The following is a 22,186-nucleotide window of genomic DNA, read 5'->3' on the forward strand; positions in this document are numbered from 1 at the left end:
GTTGGTTCTGTGTGCATGTGATTATTTGCATGTGTGTTTTTGTGTGTGACTATGTGTACATAGTCACACACACACAGGTTGTAATAGCTTTCAGGTGCCATCATCGAGTAGCTACCATGACTAACTGGTTGAAGCGCAGTCACCAGTCATTGCCCTGTGACATTTGGTCTATTTGTGGGTGATGGTGTTGTTGTGTGTCACTCAAGTGACGATATGGGTGCTGGTTGGCTTTGGGTTTTGATTTGGGTTCATTTTAGGTTCTTGCCAGTGTGAGAATGCATGGCTATGCGAGACTAATTTGGGGATTTAGTTTTATTAGAGGAATTCTTCATATTACCATTTCCTTCCATTAAGCCTTTGATAACCCTTTCACAGGGGAAAATCTCTCTCTCTCTTCCTTACATTTAACAAGTCTTCTTCTCTCACTCTCTCCCTCCATATCTCTTTCTCTCTCTTTTCTCTGCTCCTACAACTCTGCTCTCGAGCATCCCTATTTCACCTCTTATGTGTCATATCTCTCTATGTTTGTTCCCCCCTCCCTCTCTATCTCTCTATAGGAGCCTCAGACCACTGTTATCCATGTGGATAGGAACAAGGTACATCCTTCGTCCTTCTTTTTCTCTACGCCTTTCAGTCCTCTCATCTTTGTCTTCTCTTGCTTTGTCCTTGGCAAGCTGGTGTGTTAGCGTATTATAGCGCATACATGCGGACGTGTGTGTGAGTGAGTGTGTCAGTGCCTGCGTGTCTATTATGACTCCTGGTTGGAGAGTGTTGTGTGGGTTGTAGGTCTGGTCTTTGTGTTTTTTTTTAGGTCTGGTGATCCTGCATTCCGCAGTCAGACAGACCTGGGAACAGCTGCTTTGTATAATCACATTGACACAAAACATTATGTGGAGATATATTGTCCACTATCGCCACCTTGTGGAAGTAAATGGAACTGGGCTCTGTGTGCCATGTCTTGCAAAATCTGGTGGTTTAGACTGGTATAGATCACTGCATGTATGGACAGCACACTGGATGTGTGTCATATTTAAGGTGGACAGCAGCGCAGTCACCAGCGCAGTGTGTGTGTGTGTGTGTGTGTGTGTGTGTGTGTGTGTCTGCATTGATATGTGTCATTGACATGTCTCTCTGTGTCTACAGGACTCATCTGACAGCAACACCACTATTGAGGACGAGGATGTGAAACGTGAGTCTGACACACACGCACGCGCACACACACACACACACACACACACACACACACACACACACACAGAAAAGAGGGACAGTAAAAAGGGAGGAGAGGGGAAGGAGAGAGGAAGGAATGGAGGAAAAAGAGAGAGGAAGGAAGGGCATTTGAGGATGTCCAGCTGCTAAGTATACATTAATCTCTTCTGCTGGCCTGCTGAAAGAGAGAAAGAGCAAGGGATAGGGGGAGGGATAAAGGGATAGAGGGAGATGGACCTTCCCTGGTAAGTCTTATCTATGTACAGGAATAGCATGATGAGCTCCACGTGCCACACAGGCAATGAGAGAGGGTAGAGGGAAGGAGAAAGGGACAGAGCGAAAGAGGAGTAGGAGAAGAGCGCGGGAACAGAAAGACAGAAGGAGGGATACGAGGAAAGGGAGAGAAGGAGGAGAATAAAAGAGAAGAGAAAGCCACAGAAAAGAGAGGAAGAGAGTAAAAGAAAGAAAGGAGTTCTCCATTGAGGATGAAAGACTTTTGCAGGGAAGGTTCTAGTGACTGTAGCCCAGTGGACTATATCTCGTCAAGTCGTTCTATTGGAGAGGTCTTCATTCTGCATGGCCCTGCATATACCTCTATGGAAACCTGAGTGGCAGGACTGTACATTATGGGTGAGTGTGTATACCATGCTAGGAAAGAGTGTGTGAGGGTACTTATGCGTGGCTCAGAGGATGAGAGAGGGCGATGAGAGAGCAATAAAAAGAGAGAGAGAGATGACTGAGAGGATTTGCCAACATGAATAGCAAGCAGTCTGTTGAGTAACTCTGCTATGACAACAACCCTCACGCTGTAGTTGAGTTACACAACGCAGTGTGTGTTTGTGAGTGTGTGACTGTGTTTTGTATGTGTGAATGTACAGTATGTGTGTGAGCTTCTGCTGTGTGTTCGAAAGTGTAACAATGTTTTGCTCAACCGTCTAACTGTCCCGTACCTGTGGTCACTATGTTATTGGTTCCCTCTGCAGTGCGAAAACAGGAGATCATCAAGATCACTGAGCAGCTGATTGAAGCTGTCAACAATGGAGACTTTGAGGCCTACGCGTGAGTACACTACAACTCGCAGCCTGAACCTTACCATAACACTACACATCTGAGCCTGCACCTGACCCCAAAACTGCAACTCCCAGACTGCACCTCACCCTAATAATGTCTGCTATATTATTGTGTGTAATGAGGTAATTTTCCCAGAGATCAGTGCGTTTTAGCTAAGGCAAAATGGTGCCCTATTACTCTTAGCCTGCGCCTCACTATAATAATACAATTCCCATTCTGCACCTCATCATCACCCTACAACTAGAGGTTCTATACTGAAATTGCTTGAGCCTGAGCTGTTGCTTTGAGCTGATTTGTTGTGAGCGGATGTGTTGTATTGTGTTGTGTGTTTTCAACAGGAAGATCTGTGACCCATGCCTGACGTCATTTGAGCCGGAGGCCCTGGGGAACCTAGTGGAGGGCATGGACTTTCACCGGTTCTACTTCGACAACCGTAAGACAAGTATTACACAACCACTACACAACCATTACACAGCCACTACACAACACAGCCACTACACAACTATTACACAACCATAATAAGACAACAAGTGTAGACAACCGTAAGACAACCATTGCACAACCACAAACAACAACAGGTGCAACAAACAAACCTTTCTCGCCCCCCCCCCCCCCCCCCACCACACAACAACTACACAACTATTATACAACCTTTAACATCTATTTCTCCCTCTAGTTCTCTCTAAGAACAGTAAGCCCATCCACACCACCATCCTCAACCCTCACGTCCACCTGATTGGTGAAGACGCCGCCTGCATTGCCTACATCCGGCTCACGCAATTTGTCGATGGCACGGGCCGCCCACGCTCCAGCCAATCAGAGGAGACGAGGGTGTGGCATCGCCGGGAGAGCAAGTGGCAGAACGTTCACTTCCACTGCTCTGGAGCACCGGCCGCACCACTGCAGCAGTAAACTGGTACACATAAACACACACACGCACAAAACCACGTACACACTCATTCACTCACTCACTCACTCACTCACTCATTCACTCACTCCTTCACTCACTCACTCACTCACTCATTCACTCACTCACTCACTCATTCACTCACTCACTCACTCACTCACTCATTCACTCACTCCTTCACTCACTCACTCATTCACTCACTCACTCACTCACTCACTCATTCACTCACTCACTCATTCACTCACTCACTCATTCACTCACTCATTCACTCACTCACTCACTCACTCCTTCACTCCTTCACTCACTCATTCACTCACTCACTCACTCATTCACTCACTCATTCACTCACTCCTTCACTCACTCACTCACTCATTCACTCACTCACTCACTCACTCACTCATTCACTCACTCCTTCACTCACTCACTCATTCACTCACTCACTCACTCACTCCTTCACTCCTTCACTCACTCATTCACTCATTCACTCACTCCTTCACTTACTCACTCACTCACTCACTCACTCACTCATTCACTCACTCCTTCACTCACTCACTCATTCACTCACTCACTCACTCCTTCACTCCTTCACTCCTTCACTCCTTCACTCACTCATTCACTCATTCACTCACTCACTCACTCACTCACTCACTCACTCACTCACTGTATACGTGTGTGTGTGTGTGTGCTTTTGTCTTCCAGGAGGAGTAAGAGAGAGGGGAAAGGAAGAAAGAGAGTTGTAGAGTGAGAGAGGAGAGGAGGATGGAGAGAGATACCTGCTTCCCCCCCCCCCCCCCCCATTGCAGCGCTCCCTAATGGCCAGTGCATGCTACTGCAGCGCAACAACACACAACCTCAACCCCTCCTGGACGGACACACACACACTAGCTGCAGCATCTGACTGCTACTGCAACCATATCAATCCATTAGAAATGTTTTCAGACTCAAACCAACAGTCCTGTATTCAAGCTCTCCTCTCCCTCTCTCCCTCTGCTATAGACCCACCCCTGGCACACATACATATAGGATCTACAGTTTAAATCAAGTGTATTACTGTATTATTATTTATACTATTACTATTACTACTATTGTTGTTATTATTATTATTACTATTATTGCTGCAAGTAAGTTGTTGTTGTTATATTGAAACTTTACAATATCTTTAATGGTCCAGTTGAAACTCTTTAAAGTGGTTTGTCCCTGGTTTGCTCTTAAAGGCAAGCATGACTTCTCCAGTGTTATTCCCAGTGACTATTGTTGAGTTGTTCTCCTCCAGTGAAGTCAATTTTTTACATAACACATGCCCGCATACCAAAATTAGCTACTCAAAATGGTGTTGAGGTACAATTTGCGGGCTTGCATTTTGTCCTGCTCATTTTCATGATGTAAGTACGAAGAATGGACATTTTCCGTAGCTAATCGCATTTTTTTGTTTGTTGCATTGCGTACTTGTGTAAAGTTTAAGGTAGGTTTAAGGCTGCTTCCCAGCTGGCGTATGAACTGACCACACATTGCACATCAAACCCACTGGATTAGTGTAGTGGTGTGTTTTTCCTGCTGTTTTGCTTGTCTTTTATTCCGAAATAGGGAAACAGGCCTCTACCCTCTAATAAACTGTATGCTCCCGCAACCCCACCCCACCCCTTTGGCGCGAGAAGACGAGGGAAGACGATGCAGCATGTACCTTTCTATATTGTGGTTCTTATTACTTGATTCTCTGTGTGTTGAGCGTTTCAAATAATCACTGACTATACCTTACGTTTGAAATGATTACACACTATACTACAGTCTCATTGTGGTGACTATACTGCATTATTTGCATGAATTTGAAACATGACGATAAATTTGGTGTTATTGTTAATTGTGCGGATTTTTTACTGAATGCTGGTGATCTATGAACTCCTATGTCTATTTTCTGAACTTTGTAAAGTGCATCAAAGTATTTTTGTCTGGAGAGTATACCATCATGAGGATGATGATGAGGATGATAATGATGACAAATGTGTAATGATGATGCTGATAAACATGCTTTTGTACAGGCTCTATTGCTGAGGCAGAGTGGGTTGGTCACTAACAGTGTTTCATATGGTTATTGGTATGATTTTATTGTGAACAGATATGGTACCTATATATATCCAGGGGCATCATTTATAAAATGTTAGTACGCACAGATTTGATCATAAATTGTCCATATGGCAAAATCCACATCAACGATGTGATGATAATATGCAATTTACATAGATTTTGCATTAAGTTTTGTGATTTATAAATGAAAAGTGCTTTTTTGTGAACAACTATTTATGGGTGTTGACATTTAATCATATTTTAAGAAATGATTATACAATTGTGTGATGGCAGAAATGTAATATAGGAACTAAGAACTTTTATAAATGAATCCCCTGGTCCAGGTGACCCACATGGTGTGCACTGCAGGCTTTTGTTCCTGCCCAGCACTAACACACCTGATTCACCTAATCAAGGGCTTGATTGTTAGTTGATGAGTTGAATCGGGTGCATCAGTGTTGGGCTGGAACAACAACCTGCACATGGTGTGATTCAGTAGAGTGTACCAGTATGTAGTGTCCCTCCCTCCCTGTTGACTTGCCTTGCTGTCTGACAATGCACTTAATCCTAGGACCCCTAGGGGGAGCCACCATATACACTGAAGCACCTTTATCTAAAAGGTTTAGAAATTGGGTTAAACATTTGGGCTTGTCCTAAGACCTGCCCTGGCATACACACACTTTAAGGCTCCAGTCACACACAGGGCCATGCACTTTGTGTTTTTCCAGTAGACCCTCACCTGTGTAGTCTCAGTAATAGGATCAGAGCTAATCAGGCCAGCTAACACCTTCAGGTTAAGGTCACTCAGAGAGATGGCATTACCTCACACGGTCATTGATTAAACTAAAACTGTTTGTGTACGTGCGTGTATATTTGTCCTATCCAGCTCTAGTTACATAAAGCCAACCGCTCCAGTATTAGTACTGTCCTGTTAGTCCTAACCTTCATTTTAAGTCCTCTGTAGAGAGTCAATTGTGGGCTTGCCATCAGACTCACATCATCCACTTTCACAAGATGGAGTTTGTAAATGTGAATCCAATATTTCTCTTCTTGGTTCTTCTTCAGTGACGATGAATTCTGTTCTTCCAATGAGCATTCCTCTATAATAATGTTGTGTGTTGAGGTGTTATACAATATGTTACCAATAAAGAGAACTCTTGTCAATGCTAAGATCAGCTGTGTCTGGATCTCTTCCTGACACCAAGGGAAACACACACACCTACTAAATCATATTGGGAGCAGAATAAGCACTATTGGTTGAAACCTTGTGTGTGTGTGTGTGTGTGTTTTTTTTTACACTTCCTCTTCCAATTATAATGTGGGAAGGTCAAAATAATGAAAACATATCTAGCAAATCTATTAATTGTAAAATGTTGTTTACTTATCCTTGCCATTATCGTACCTGATGATAATTTTTTTGCTAACATACGATCTGGGTCACCGGTTTGCCTGGGAGGGGGTCCCTGGGCAAGACAAGGTTGAATACCCCTAAATAGGTAATTGATCAGATCAACTGGAATGGAACAGTGAATGCCGACAGAGTTTAGTGTGAGGAACCTGTCCATGCCCAGTTTATCACCAATAGAAGACGATTAAACTCCTTATTATTCCATATTAAAAGCTACACGTGTACACACCTATTTTATGACTTTGTTACAATATCATTATTAAAGGCTACATCACACATTTGTTGTAGCCCAATGTTACACTTACTGCTGTTAAAGGTCCAATGCAGCCATTTTTATCTCAATATCAAATAATTTCTGGATAACAATTAAGTACCTTACTTTGATTGTTTTCAATTAAAGTTGTCAAAAAGAAACAACAACAGCTTCTTAGCAAAGAGCAATTTCTCAAACAATAATTTAGCTAGGACTGTCTATGAGTGGTCTAAGTTGGGAGGGGAAAACTGAAAACTGGATGTTACTGGCAGAGTTTGGAACTTTCTTTTTTTATTGGTCTATTAACTAATTTACCACCTGGTGATGTCGCAGGCCAAAACACCATCCCACCAAATTTCACAGTATTATTTCAACCTCATATTGTGGAAATATATACAAAACACAGGAAATCGTGTTTTTGACTGTTCTGAGCCTTTAGATTCTGCATTTATGGCAGTAAATCTTATGTTTTTCTGCCCAAATATACCCTCCCACAGGTCAAAAACTCTGAAATTACGTTGACTCAACGTGGAAAACTGATTGGATTTGCAAAAAGTCCTCAAAGTAAGAGAATTTGGCATTTTTCCCCCAATGTCTATCTGCAGGCTGCTAGCTAGCTAGGAGACACTGGTAGACAGTATCCTTCACCCCCGCCTACCAAGCACTGCCTTCCGGCAGTGGAAAGTAGCTAGCTAGCCAGCTAGCTAGGACAGGTTTTTTATTTATTTAAATTGTACTTTTAATTTTTTTATTAACAACAAATCAATACAGAAAGTACATGAGGGAACACAAGGATATATGGATTATATACAATGGACAATTGAGCTAGGGGGTACAATATCATATTACACAAGGACCTTAAGGGACATAATAATAACAATAATAATACTGTGAATACACGTATAATTCTAACAGCTTTTTTGTTAGTAGAGTATTTAATTGTCTTAAAATACATTTCAATTTCTTTTTTTAGGGTAAGAAAATTAGTTTTTTTGTTTGTAAATTTACATTTGTGAATATGAAATTTGTCCAAAAGAATAATGAAATTAATTACATGAAAATGTTTCAGCTTATTCCTATCGTAGGTAAAGAATCCAAGCAGTACATCTCTCCACATTAGTGTTAAACCTTCATAAAAGTGTTCAATTATAAATCTACTGATGTCTTGCCACAGTTTTCATACATGCATACAATGCCAAAAAAGATGCAACACTTTCTGGGTGGTCATTACAAAAAGGAGCAATTTGAGTTGACGTTTTCCTTAAACTTCTTCATATAGTGGTTGGCAGGATAATATTTATGAATAATTTGAAAGGAAACTTCCTTAATTTTGTTAACAAGTAGGTATGTGTGTGGCAACATCCAAACTTTTTCCAACAGATATTATCAATAAATCCATTCCAATAAGGCATGACATAAGGTATAGATAGATACAACATCCTGCTGAAACAAGGATCGTATCGCTCTGTTGTTGAATGGACCAAAAGAGAAACAAATCTTTCCTACTGATGAGTCAACAGGGTCAATAGAAGGTAGGCTCTGAGGGTCAGGTCTTTCCTACTGATGAGTCAACAGGGTCAACAGAAGGTAGGCTCTGAGGGTCAGGTCTTGACATGTTCCTGAATAATAAAGCAACACCTGAGGGAATGGCATCTAAAACAATTGGAAAACCTTTAGGTGTTACAGGGACCTTGTAAAGAATTCCTTTATAACTGAGTAAAAGACCCTCTGCATTTACCAGTTGGCTCACAAGGTGAGGGATATTATTTCGGCACCAATATTCTAAAAACAAAGAAGGATTTTTATACAATATATCCCGATTATTCAATATATAATATCTGTGTGGAGAAAGAATGTGTTTATAAATTATGGACCATGACAAGAAAACCTGCCGATGAAAAGCAGAAAGTTTCACTGGAACTTTGTCAATATTATATAGCTAGGACAGGTACACCACAGATAGAACAATTAGCAATATGTTTCACCGGATGTATAAATCTGAAGCATCCGGTTGGCGTTTCCACTCACCATGGTGATGATAGGAAGCCCAGGGGCCAGCAGTGGGAGAAGATGGAGCTAGATGGATTTTGGCCGACATTCTATTAATTTTCTCATCGATTAAACATTTGATCTCAATACAGTTCTCTGTTCCTTAAACTGGAATATGTTATGAACAGAGTGGACTACGTTTTGTAGACATTACCCTTTATCAAAGTTCACAAACATTGCATTGTTTATAGGTGCAAGAGCGAATTGTTGCAAACGTGCGCTTCATAAAGTAGGCGTTCCCTAATGGGAATATGCAAATATATATTAGAACGTTCCAATAGAATCTCGCAAGCTCGTGCTTGTTCTGCCCACTATGATTAATTTGCTCAAATTGGAAACAACAGGCTGTGCATCTTCTTGGCTTATTCAAAACAAATATTTGTGTACAGTGTCCTTCACCCCTGCCTTCCAAGCACGGCTTTCCCGCAGTTATGTTACCGTTACGGCGAGGAAGTAGATAGCTAGTGTAGCCAACCCACCACCGCATAGTGATTACCCTCACCGTAACGTTAAAATAACGCTACCAAAGCAGTGCGAGGCGAAGGACACTGTGCCGGTGTCCTAACGAGCTTGCAGCATTAATGAGAGTGGGCGCGGCAGATAGACCCTGTTTTAATGATTTCACGTTGAATCCGTGTTAGTTGACAACTCAACCAACATGTAATCTAAACTAGACTTTGAACTGTCCAATAATAAGTAGATCACATGTACCTTATCTCTTACATAAAGAAAGCAGAAAATGTGTGCACCTCGCTCCTTTCCTACAAGGATGACGTAACAGTGTGACGCATATCAGCACTTGAGTCGGACAGTGCGATCAGAAAGCCTGCCAACCAGTTTACAGAAGAGACATACGGTGAGAACAGTCTCAGAAGGCAAGCAAGTTAAAAGCTAGTAGCCTACGAAAATCCTCGAAGTCGCGCAAAGTAAGTACAAGAGGCGCTTTCTAAAATTATTATTGCGTTATTTGAGAAAAACGCGCCAGTCATAGCTTGATAGACCGTGTCTATAGGTTGTCGAACTCGTGGGTATTGCAGTTTTCTTATTTGTCTAAATATATACATTTACCGGGTCCTTTATTTATAAGCATGAATTATATGTTATGAATATATGAATTATATGTTTTCCAGCCAAGTATAGGCTACCAGTAGCTGACACACATGATGCGCGCACAAAGCGCAATGCAAGGTCACGTGTTGGGTAGCGGTGCGTGGGTAACGTCACTGGGGAAGCCAAGCCAGTAAAAAAAAGCCATATTACAACCTATGTGATAATTGCGTTGCTTGCTCTATAACCCATTCTTTCATATGCCACAGTGATATACAATTGGCAGACACAACAAAAATACAACTGTCACACAGTGGTGGAATAAATTCAACCCCACATATGTTTGTTTCATCCCAAAACCGGAGAGCAACATCTGTCTGGTGAGGTCCACAAAGTAAATATTGCATGTAACAAACAGTTATATGACCTGCAGCATGGTCAAGCAAGTCAATGTTTTTGACAGTTTACTGAACCACTACTGATTTAGAACCACTGAGAGACAGGAGCACTACCTTTCCAGCACAATTTCAACTTAAACATTATTCAATCAACAAGGATATACACTTAGTCTAATATAGTTAAAACAAACTTAAACATACCAAAAACAATTTAGTCCAATCAATGTTGCTAAATAACATGTGGCTGTCTATGGTACGGATTTCTGTGTGTTTGTGTGCTCAAAAAAACCATATGGACCTACCCTACTTGTAGACTAGAAGCCAATCCCATCCTCCTCACAACATGAAAGACTGTCATACAGTAGGCCTAGTACATGCTTTTAGTTTTTGTTTATATTCAACTTGTGTGTTTATTTACAGTGCAGTGGTCCAAACAGAAGTGTGTATATACACACACACACAAACTAGCTTTTTTATTTGAATTCATTTAACGAGGTAAGTCAGTTAAGAACAAATTCTTATTTACAATGATGGCCTACCCCGGATCAAACCCTCCCTTAACCTGGATGACGCTGGGGCAACTGTGCCCCACCCTATGGGACTCCCGATCCCGGCCGGTTGTGATATAGCCCGGGATCGAACCCGGGTCGGTAGTGACGCCGCTAGCACTGTGATGCCTTAGACCTCTGCGCTACTCTGTCCCCTTTTAGCTAGTTGAAAAGCAAAGCACGTGTGTTGAGTACGGAAAATGTGGGCAAGACATAATGCATATACATCTGGTGGACATTGGGCATAAAAGACGATTTATGGTCATTCCGGATTCTGTATTGGCCATACAGCCTTTATTGCAATGCAGCCTCTGCAGAAGTCAGGGCATTCATACTTCTTGCAGGGCAGAGCTGTTGTGAAGGAAGTTGTCAAGGAAGTGAGTTTGTGTTTATACAGGACAGACCGCCCCCACCTACAGTCAACCAATCATGCCAATGCAGAACTATACGAAGCCCTCCGCATTGTTTCAACATTTGGGAGGTGCACCGAGCTTGATTTGGCCTCCGCAAGCCTCTGGAGGCTCTGCAATTGTGTCACACCCTCCGTACGGATTCTCTGGACCGCGTTGCTGGATCAAGCGCACTGTAAAATGGCTTTAACTTCCTCACATGGGCAACAATGAACCAGCTAAGTTAGCTAGCTAGTTAACGTGAGCCTACTAGGCAACATCTAGGCTATATATTGAACTTCAATTGTCTCACACCGTTATAAACATTGGCCTGTACGGAGAATTAAGTCAAAACCAGAAGTCCAAATCCCCCTATCCATCCATGGCTTAGGAAAGGGCCGATTTTAGCTAGCTAGCTACTGCAGTACAACAACACAAGCAGACCAGAAACAGACACGTTTTTCTGACATTTACATTTGCTTTTGATGTAATTTGATTGTTATGAAGCCAAATCCAACCTGGCCTCCCTTGGGGGGTGGCTTTGCTGAGCCAGGACAACCCACAGTTGAGATCAGCTCAATGCTGTTTGGCAAATGATTTAATAATTGTTTTATCAAAGGGACGCCAAACGCATGCTGGCATCAATCAAATGCTATGTCGGCAACATGTCATACTCTTTGTCCAGACAGCATGAGATACATGCACTACACATACTGAGACAGAGGGACACTGTTTCCCTCACTCTGATGATTTGTCCGGTGAGATATAGATTCAGATAATTGAAGGAAAATTATGAGAACACAGAAAGATGAAAGATAAATAGTTTTATCAATTGAAATGCTTAATTGGTGCTTAAATGCTTCCCTTGTCATCCATAACTACACGCCACTGCTTCAGTGTCTTTAGATATTTTTGTCAGATGTTACTATGGAATACTGAAGTATAATTACAAGCATTTCACAAGTGTCAAAAGCTTTTATTGACAATTACGTGAAGTTGATGCAAAGGAGGAGGATGTGTTGGTACCATTCTTTGTGTTCTTAGGCAAAATTGTGAGTGAGCCCAGTCCCTTGGCTGAGAAGCAACCCCACAGGAATGGCCACAGGATGCTTTACTGTTGGCATGACACAGGACTGATGGTAGCGCTCACCTTGTCTTCTCCAGACAAGCATTTTTCCTGATGCCCCAAACAATCGGAAAGGGGATTCATCAGAGGAAATGACTTTACCCCAGTCCTCAGCAGTCCAATTCCTTTACCTTTTGCAGAATATCAGTCTGTCCCTGATGTTTTTCCTGGAGAGAAGTGGCTTCTTTGCTGCCCTTCTTGACACCAGGCCATCCTTCAAAAGTCTTTGCCTCACTGTGTGTGCAGATGCACTCACACCTGCCTGCTGCAAAACTGCATTTACACAACACAACATAGAAAAACGAACATAGACAACCCACCCAACTCACACCCTGACCATACTAAAACAAAGACATAATAAAAGAACTAAGGTCAGAACGTGACACTTCCAGTCTGGTTGTAGTTATTATAGGAATTATAGGACTATTTCTCTCTATACCATTTGTATTTCATTAACCTTTGACTATTAGATGTTCTTATAGGCACTTTAGTATTGCCAGTGTAACAGTATAGCTTCCGTACCTCTCCTCACTCCTACCTGGGCTCGAACCAGGAACACAACGACAACAGGCACCATCGAAGCAGCGTTACCCATGCAGAGCAAGGGGAACAGCTACTTGAAGGCTCAGAGCGAGTGACGTTTGAAATGCTATTAGCGCGCGCTAACTAGCTAGCCATTTCACTTCGGTTACACCAGCCTCCTCTCGGGAGTTGATAGGCTTGAAGTCATAAACAGCGCAATGCTTGACGCACAATGAAGAGCTGCTAGCAAAACGCACGAAAGTGCTGTTTGAATGAATGTTTACGCGCCTGCTTCTGCCTACCACCGCTCATTCAGATACTTAGATGCTTGTATGCTCAGTCAGGTTATATGCAACGCAGAACACACTAGATATCTAATAATATCATCAACCATGTGTAGTTAACTAGTGATTATGATTGATTGTTTTTTTATAAGATAACTTACCTTGGCTTACTGCATTCGCGTAACAGGCAGTCTCCTTGTGGAGTGCAACGAGAGAGAGGCAGGTCGTTATTGCGTTGGACTAGTTAACTGTAAGGTTGTAAGTTCTAGATCCCCTGAGCTGACAAGGTACAAATCTGTCGTTCTGCCCCTGAACAGGCAGTTAACCCGCTGTTCCCAGGCCGTCATTGAAAATAAGAATGTGTTCTTAACTGACTTGCCTAGTTAAATAAAGGTATAAAAATTATACATAAAAAAAAAAAGAATCGGCCCCCAAAAATACAGATTTGCATAACAATTTCCGATTGTTATGAAAACTTGAAATCGGCCCTAATTAATCGTCCATTCCGATTAATCGGTCGACCTCTAGTGTGTGTGTGTGTGTGTGCGTAGGTCTACTTGTGTGTGTATACGTGGAGGAGTGTGTGGCTGTAAGTGTGAATGTGACTACGGCCTTTTTTTTAGCAGACTCTTATTTGCCATTTAGGCAGCCTGGTCTAAATACATAAATAATGATATATGATCCAGCCCAATTCATAAATGTGTTACATGTGCCCACAGCACAGGCTGGGTCAGTGGGAACTGGGAAGTATGCTCGTGTGTCTGTCTGATTATGTAATCTCTCTCTACACAGCCTGAGGAATAACGATTTACAGGACTGGACCAAAACCCCCCTGAGACAACGAGTGAGAGAGAGTAAAAGAAAGAAGCAGTAGAGAGAGGACACCCTGTACTCTGTGTGTCCCGTGCTCCTGGAAGAAGTTTCCTGTAGGCCCCAGATCCAGGATCAGCTGCCCCTCCTCCAATCTCAATCTTAATCTCAGGAGGGAAGCACACAACTGAACTGAAATCATCATCTAGAGGATAACTTCCTCCTAATCCTGGCGTTTCCTGGCGACAGGTGTTTTTGATCTACTTCCAGGATTAGCGAGAGGAGCCACTGCTGATAGGCTACCATGCACCGCTTAAGGACTACGGTTGTTAGGTTAAGGCCTATTGCGGCCCCCCAGACAGCCAAGAGCCAATCACAGGCCAGGTTGGCAGCTGTGGGAGGGGCTTTGAGGACGTTTCAGCCAATGAGGAGTTACACTGCGTCGGTGTCGGCTGAGCCTTTTCTGAATGGGACTAGTTCTAATTATGTGGAAGAGATGTACTACGCGTGGCTGGAGAACCCTAGGAGTGTACACAAGGTAAGAGACTGTGTGTGTCTGTGTGTGTGTGTGTGTGCGCGTGTGCTCGTGCGCATGGAGTTGCTTGGCCTCTTTATGTTCAAAATGCAGTGGGACAAGAGTTATTCAAACACCACGATCAATAACCTTTGCTCAGGGCAAACACACATGAGCGCATGCATACTAGTGATGCGTTGGTTGACTCATAACTCGCAATACCTGCGGTTATATCCGCGAGAAATAGTGTGTGGGCGGTTTTGAATAAAGAGAAAACAATGCATTAAAAATCCATAAGAGAAATAGTGTGTGGGCGGTTTTGAATAAAGAGAAAACAATGCATTAAAAATCCATAAATGTATCATTCTTGTGCAATTAATATCTATAGGCTTTTAGTTTTTTTAATATATTTTTTATAGGCATTTAGGTTTTTCTGTAAAAAAAAATATCTGTCGTTGGTGAGTAAGCCTAAGCTTTAGGGCCCTAACTGTACACGCGCCAAATACACAGCAATTGCCAAATGCTTTTGGGAGCTTGGACAGAAAAGTTTGATCCACTGAGGCAAAAAAGACAATGCAGGAGTTTAATTCCATAAGAGAAAAGCTGTGAAATCGAGAGTTGAAAATAAGGAGAAGGGAAGGCTCATAACTCGCAATTGCCTAATGTTTGGGAAAGATGTTTTGTGTGGTGATTGTTAGGTGTTTTTTACATGGGATAAAATTAAAGACTAGAAAATGGTATATCATACGCTACAGTTGAGGAACAATGGAAAAGTAATTCTGCTTTGATAAATTTGTAATTCCACTTTTGGAAAATGGCCCTTGAATATTTTACTTCACCTACTAGAGAGCACTTCTTTGTCTACACCCATTCAGCATCATTCACATCCTCTTTTTAAATTTTTAATTTAACCTTTATTTAACCCGACCAAACTCAGACGACGCTGGGCCAATTGTGCACCGCCCTATGGGACTCCCAATCACGGCCAGATGTTATACAGCCTGGAATCGAACCAGGGACTGTGTGAATTGACACCTCTTGCACTAAGATGCAGTTCCTTAGACCACTGCGCCACTCTGGAGCTCTTAACTTAAGCCTTAGTCCCACCCATCTCTTTAATTATTCAAATTTGATGCCATGTGAGTACAGAGTGAGTACGGTAGTGTGCTAAACAAATAATGACCATATCATATAGCTGCCAACATCTTAACTTTTGCTAATTTGTATTTGTTATTACAGGAAAATAAACTCACAATAAGATTATTATTTGCAAGTTATTGGCGAGCTAATTACAGAAAATTGCTTATGGTTGTGAGTGTGACGAAATAAATGCAGGGCATTCTACCAGAACATTTTAGAACTTGGAAACTGTCACTTTGGCCTAACGTTATATCCTAATTTGACTTTGCTGCAGGTCATGTTTTTCTTCACATTACCATGTCTGTTTATTTGTCACATACACAGGATACAGAAGATGTAAACGGTACAGTGAAATTGTTACTTGCATAGTGGACTATTTTTGTTTAGATATGCAGCTAGCTAGCTAAACAATGAACCATAATCCCAACTCATAACGTTACTACCCTGTATGAATCTGCTGGTAGCTAAAACTAACCAACTAGCTAAGTTCAACGTTAGCTAGCTAGCTAACATTAGGCAATAACTAGCCATGCAAATGGCTCAGAGATATGAATAGTATTACTACACAGATCATACACGTAACATTAGCTAGCGAGTCAGTCAGCTAACGTTAGCTAGCTAGCTAACAGTACAATGAGAACAACTTTCTGACAAAATTAGAAGTGTACAATATATGAAAATATAGCTTATAGACTTTCTTACCTGTGGATACATGGATGAATTCTTCTCCCTCTCTTTCACAGATGCCATGGTTGCCCTTAGTTCGAAGATGTAATCCGGAGACAGGTGTTTTAAATAACAGTCTTCTTCTATGTGTTCTCTTTTTGACTCCCTCCGCATTATTTGCATTCAAATTCCAGAATTGTATCCATCTCCTTAGCTATCATACTCTGCTTCCACCGGGCATTCCACTGATTTCAAAACTTGGTCCTCCAGAAAGTGGAGAGCATTAGAAACACTTATGCAGTTCTTTGTAATATCTTTCAAAATAGCCACGTTAGAAAGGATTACCTGGGGGGATAAAATGACGCCGTAGAGAAAACACAGTATTTCAGAGAGCTCATTAGCATAGCTAACACAATTGTGGATCTGGTGATTCAAAAGATGACTGATAACATCGATGTCAAGATAGGAATGGTCTTGGAGGCAATAGCAGGCCATTCAGTCGAACTACAGAAGGTTGTCAAGCGTGTTGATGAGGCGGAAGGAAGAATTGCTACTGTGGTAACTTTAACTACATCAATGGACACTAGGATAAAGGCACTTGAGAAACAGGTGTGTGAAATGGCAGAGCACATTGACGACTTGGATAACCGAGGACGCAGATGCAATATCCGTGTGGTGGGACTCTCTGAAAATTCTGAAGGGTCACGTTCAGTTAAATTCTTTGAGGAATGGATTCCTGGCTACCTACAAATGGATACTAAGGCTCGTTGTGTGAAGCTGGATAGAGCCCATCGCTCTCAAACATCGATACTCGGTCCCAACCAGCGCCCACGGCCAGTGGCTATAAAGTTCCACAACTTCACCGACAAGCAGCGTGTTATGGATGTGGCTAGATGCATCGGATCTGACGGTATTCAACGCCAAGGTACAAGAGTCTCATCCTTCAATGAATACTCCACGGCGGTTATACAAAGACGCAAGGTGTTTGATGAGGTGATTATGCAGACTTAAGAGTCTACATTGGAGATTTAACATGTTTATTTTTTCTGTTGTGGTATAGTTTGGGTTCAGGGTTCATATAGTTTGTTTTGGCCCGGTGAAAATGGGGAGAGTTTAATCCATGGGGAAAGGTACCACCCTATCTTTTCAGTAGGATTCAGTCTGCATATTGGTTTGTCAAAGTGCAATGGCAGGTAACAGACTGCGTTTATGTACATGGAACATTAGAGGGAGCCATAACCCCATTAAAATGAAAAAAGTACAAATTAATTATTGATATTGCTCTGTTGCAAGAAACTCATTTGGATGATAAGGAGCATCTGAAATTGCAACAAGGGGGGTTTGGTCAAGTGTTTTTCTCAGTTTACATCCAGACGTAGAGGTGTGGCAATTCTTATGAAAAATAACCTACCATTTAAGGTGTTGAATTGTGTGAAAAATACATTCAACAGAGAGTTCACCTTTTACTCTGCACCTCATGGATGTCAGACTAGAATAGATGACCGTTTTATGCCCAGGACGTCTTTGCAGACTGTTTTATCTGCTATGATAGGAAGCATAGTCATTTCTGATCATGCTGAGGTGATCCTGGACATAAAACTCGAAGGGTCACTTAATCCATCGAGACATTGTAGATTGGTTGTATTCATTCTTAAAGACCATACATTTACATCACATTTTATTACAGTTTAAAGCATTTTTTTTCTATTAACTCTCAATCAACAGATAACCACTCGCTCTTTTGAGAAATCTGTAAAGGGTATGCCAGGGGTCTGATGATGTCATACTCAGCAACTAAGAGGTGGAAAAAACGTGAAAAGCAAAAAAACATTAGATGGTGAATTGGCAACTAAAGAGAAGACTACATAAACATTTCCACTCCTGCCTTATTAAAGGAAATATCAGTCTTTAGATCAACATTGGACTCTCTCCTAACACAGGATGCTAAAAAGAAAATTAGATTTGTCAGGCAAAAGCTTGATAAACATGGTGATAAACATGGAAAATATTTGGTGTACCTAGCTAAAAAGAGAGCAGACTCTCAGTCAATTGCTACTATTACTGATTCTGATGGCAACCATTTAAATGATAAAATGTCTTAAATTGCTCATTTATCCATTTATTATGTAAATATTTATGCCTCAGAAGTGACAAATGGACCCAAACTAATGGAGGACTTATTTTCTAAGATTGAGCTCTCAACTATTTCCAAAGAACAGAGGTCTCTCCTTAATGCCCCTATTACCAAGGAAGAGATAATGTTTGCAATTGTCACAATCGTCGTAAGGAGTGGACCAAAATGCAGCGTGGTATGTGTTCATGATGATTTTTTAATTAAAGAAAGCACTGTACACTGAATAGAAACTATACAAAACAATAAACGAATAACGACCGTGAAGCTATAATGAGAACTGTGCTGACACAAGCAACTAACATAGACAATCACCCACAAACAAACAAACAGTGAAACCCAGGCTACCTAAGTATGATTCTCAATCAGAGACAACTAATGACACCTGCCTCTGATTGAGAACCATACTAGGCCGAAACATAGAAATCCCAAAATCATAGAAAAACAAACAGACTGCCCACCCCAACTCACGCCCTGACCATACTAAATAACGACAAAACAAAGGAAATAAAGGTCAGAACGTGACAGCAATTGAGAAACGGCAAAATGGTAGGGTCCCAGGACCAGACAGGTTTTATAGTGAGTTCTATAAGAATTCCACGGCCTGATCCTTGAGCCATTGCTTGATATGTTTAACCACTCATTTTCAAATAACTGCATCCCTCAAACGCTGAGGGAAGCTAACTTATCACTTATTCTCAAAAAGTGAAAATGCCCAAAGTCTTGATCCTCATCTTGCTCCAAGATGGCATAGCAGTTCAGACGTCTTTTGTCCTCGTCTTGTCGTGTCGTGTCCCATATATATATATATATATATATATATATATATATATATATATATATATATATATATATATATATATATATATATATATATATATATATATATATATATATATATATATATATATATATATATATATATATATATATATATATATCTATCACACACACACACACACACACACACACACACACACACACACACACACACACACACACACACGTGTGTATGTATATATATATATATATATATATATAACTTTTTTCACATATACATTTTTTAAATTTTCCATAAACTCATCTTTAAAACACTCTCCTGCAACCCGCCTCACCAATTTATATTTATAAAAAAGTATTATTTACCTCATCTGTAATCCTCCAAGAAGCTAGCCAGAAACTCCAAGAAGCTAGCCAGAAACTAGCTTGAAGCTAGCCAGAAGCTAGCCAGGAGCTAATCCAGAAGCTAATCAGAAGCTAGTTCAGAAGCTAGTTCAGAAGCTAGTTAGTTTCTTTACTGGCAAATCGTTAGTATTCAGCTAACCACGGTTTGTGGTCATCAGCTATCCTTTAGCTCGAAAATCTATCGCCAGTTTTGTACAGCGCAGCGCGGCTCGGAACAGAACATACTGGACCAATTTTTCTCTCCATGTCCCTGGATTTCAACCGCTAACTATGGACATTCATACCTGGATCTCACAGCTAGCTAGCTGCTATCCGTGTGACTATCGGCTTTCGTCGATTCCGGAGCAAACATCAACTATTCCGGAGCTAGCCAGCTGAAGAGTTCCATCAGTCACTCCTGGGCTGCAGTCACCTATCCGGACCCGTTTTACTGCCTACGCGGAGCCCCACCGGGCCTTCAACACTGGACTGCCGACGTTATCTACCAGAAGGAGTTATCCGGCTGGCTCCTCCGTCGCGACGTTACCTGAACGCCCATCTGCGGCCTGCTAACCGTTAGCTGTCTTATCGGCTGCTATCTGAATAGACAATCGGACAATTTATTTATTTTTATTATTATTATTATTTATTTTTTTCTTCTTGGGCCTCTATAACTATATCTATTGTTTTTATTTTTGTTGTTGTTGTGTGACTTGGATTAATCCCCTCTACCACACGGAACCCCACTAATCTACTGACGGAACGCAAGAGGTGGCTAATAACAGACCTCCATCCTATGCTAGCTTGCTACCGATGGCCTGGCTAGCTGTTTAAATCGCTGTGACCCCCAACCAACCTCTCCACTCACCGGACCCTTTAGATCACTCGACTAAGCATGCCTCTCCTTAATGTCAATAGGCCTTGTCCATTGCTGTTCTGGTTAGTGTTTATTGGCTTATTTCACTGTAGAGCCTCTAGTCCTGCTCACTATACCTTATCCAACCTATTAGTTCCACCACCCACACATGCAATGACATCTCCTGGTTTCAATGATGTTTCTAGAGACAATATCTCTCTCTTCATCACTCAATACCTAGGTTTACCTCCACTGTATTCACATCCTACCATACCTTTGTCTGTACATTATACCTTGATGCTATTTTATCACCCCCAGAAACCTCCTTTTACTCTCTGTTCCAGACGTTCTAGACGACCAATTCTTATTGCTTTTAGCCGCACCCTTATTCTACTCCTCCTCTGTTCCTCTGGCGATGTAGAGGTGAATCCAGGCCCTGCAGTGCCTAGCTCCACTCCTATTCCCCAGGTGCTCTCTTTTGACGACTTCTGTAACCATAATAGCCTTGGTTTCATGCATGTTAACATTAGAAGCCTCCTCCCTACGTTTGTTCTATTCACTGCTTTAGCACACTCTGCCAACCCAGATGTTCTAGCTGTGTCTGAATCCTGGCTTAGGAAGACCACCAAAAATTCTGAAATTTTAATTCCAAACTACAACATTTTCAGACAAGATAGAACTGCCAAAGGGTGCGGTGTTGCAATCTACTGCAAAGATAGCCTGCAGAGTTCTGTCCTACTATCCAGGACTGTACCCAAACAATTTGAACTTCTACTTTTAAAAATCCACCTCTCTAAAAACAAGTCTCTCACCGTTGCCGCCTGCTATAGACCACCCTCTGCCCCCAGCTGTGCTCTGGACACCATATGTGAACTGATTGCCTCCCATCTATCTTCAGAGCTCGTGCTGCTAGGCGACCTAAACTGGAACATGCTTAACACCCCAGCCATCCTACAATCTAAACTTGATGCCCTCAATCTCACACAAATTATCAATTTACCTACCAGGTACCTCCCCAAAGCCTTAAACACGGGCACCCTCATAGATATCATCCTAACCAACTTGCCCTCTAAATACACCTCTGCTGTCTTCAACCAAGATCTCAGCGATCACTGCCTCATTGCCTGCATCTGTAATGGGTCAGCGGTCAAACAACCTCCACTCATCACTGTAAAACGCTCCCGGAAACACTTCAGCGAGCAGGCCTTTCTAATCAACCTGGCCGGGGTATCCTGGAAGGATATTGATCTCATCCCGTCAGAGGATGCCTGGATATTTTTTTTAAATGCCTTCCTAACCATCTTAAATAAACATGCCCCATTCAAGAAATGTAGAACCAGGAACAGATATAGCCCTTGGTTCTCCCCAGACCTGACTGCCCTTAACCAACACAAAAACATCCTATGGCGTTCTGCATTAGCATCGAATAGCCCCCGTGATATGCAGCTGTTCAGGGAAGCTAGAAACCATTATACACAGGCAGTTAGAAAAGCCAAGGCTAGCTTTTTCAAGCAGAAATTTGCTTCCTGCAACACTAACTCAAAAAAGTTCTGGGACACTGTAAAGTCCATGGAGCTGCAAAATCTGGACCCCTACAAATCAGCCGGGCTAGACAATCTGGACCCTTTCTTTC

The 22,186-nt window shown here is 41.8% G+C and overlaps 2 protein-coding genes across 10 annotated transcripts in view; both read left to right on the top strand.

Moving 5' to 3' along the window:
- The window catches only part of LOC110509551 (calcium/calmodulin-dependent protein kinase type II subunit beta), a 62,796-nt gene extending 56,477 nt beyond the window's left edge, over positions 1-6,319 (top strand). For 4 of the 7 annotated variants that reach the window (XM_036967691.1, XM_036967689.1, XM_036967692.1 and 1 more), the window contains 5 exons: positions 1,144-1,189; positions 2,193-2,268; positions 2,619-2,713; positions 2,957-3,196; positions 3,887-6,319. In XM_036967691.1, the coding sequence (XP_036823586.1) occupies positions 1,144-1,189; positions 2,193-2,268; positions 2,619-2,713; positions 2,957-3,192 (453 nt within the window). In that variant the 3' untranslated portion in view covers positions 3,193-3,196; positions 3,887-6,319. Of the gene's footprint in view, positions 1-557; positions 597-1,143; positions 1,190-2,192; positions 2,269-2,618; positions 2,714-2,956; positions 3,197-3,886 lie in introns of all 7 variants that reach the window. The other 3 variants (XM_036967687.1, XM_036967690.1, XM_036967686.1) reach the window with 1 other exon arrangement.
- Positions 6,320-9,505: 3,186 nt separating this feature from the next.
- Positions 9,506-22,186, top strand: part of LOC110509550 (2-oxoglutarate dehydrogenase, mitochondrial) — a 56,138-nt gene continuing 43,457 nt past the window's right edge. Inside the window, exons 1-2 of one of the 3 annotated variants that reach the window (XM_036967677.1) lie at positions 9,506-9,884; positions 14,065-14,620. In XM_036967677.1, the coding sequence (XP_036823572.1) occupies positions 14,387-14,620 (234 nt within the window). In that variant the 5' untranslated portion in view covers positions 9,506-9,884; positions 14,065-14,386. The remainder of the gene's footprint in view (positions 9,885-14,064; positions 14,621-22,186) is intronic. The other 2 variants (XM_036967679.1, XM_036967680.1) reach the window with 2 other exon arrangements.

The sequence above is a fragment of the Oncorhynchus mykiss genome, chromosome Y, assembly GCF_013265735.2.
Source record: "Oncorhynchus mykiss isolate Arlee chromosome Y, USDA_OmykA_1.1, whole genome shotgun sequence".
Classification (NCBI taxonomy): domain Eukaryota; kingdom Metazoa; phylum Chordata; class Actinopteri; order Salmoniformes; family Salmonidae; genus Oncorhynchus; species Oncorhynchus mykiss.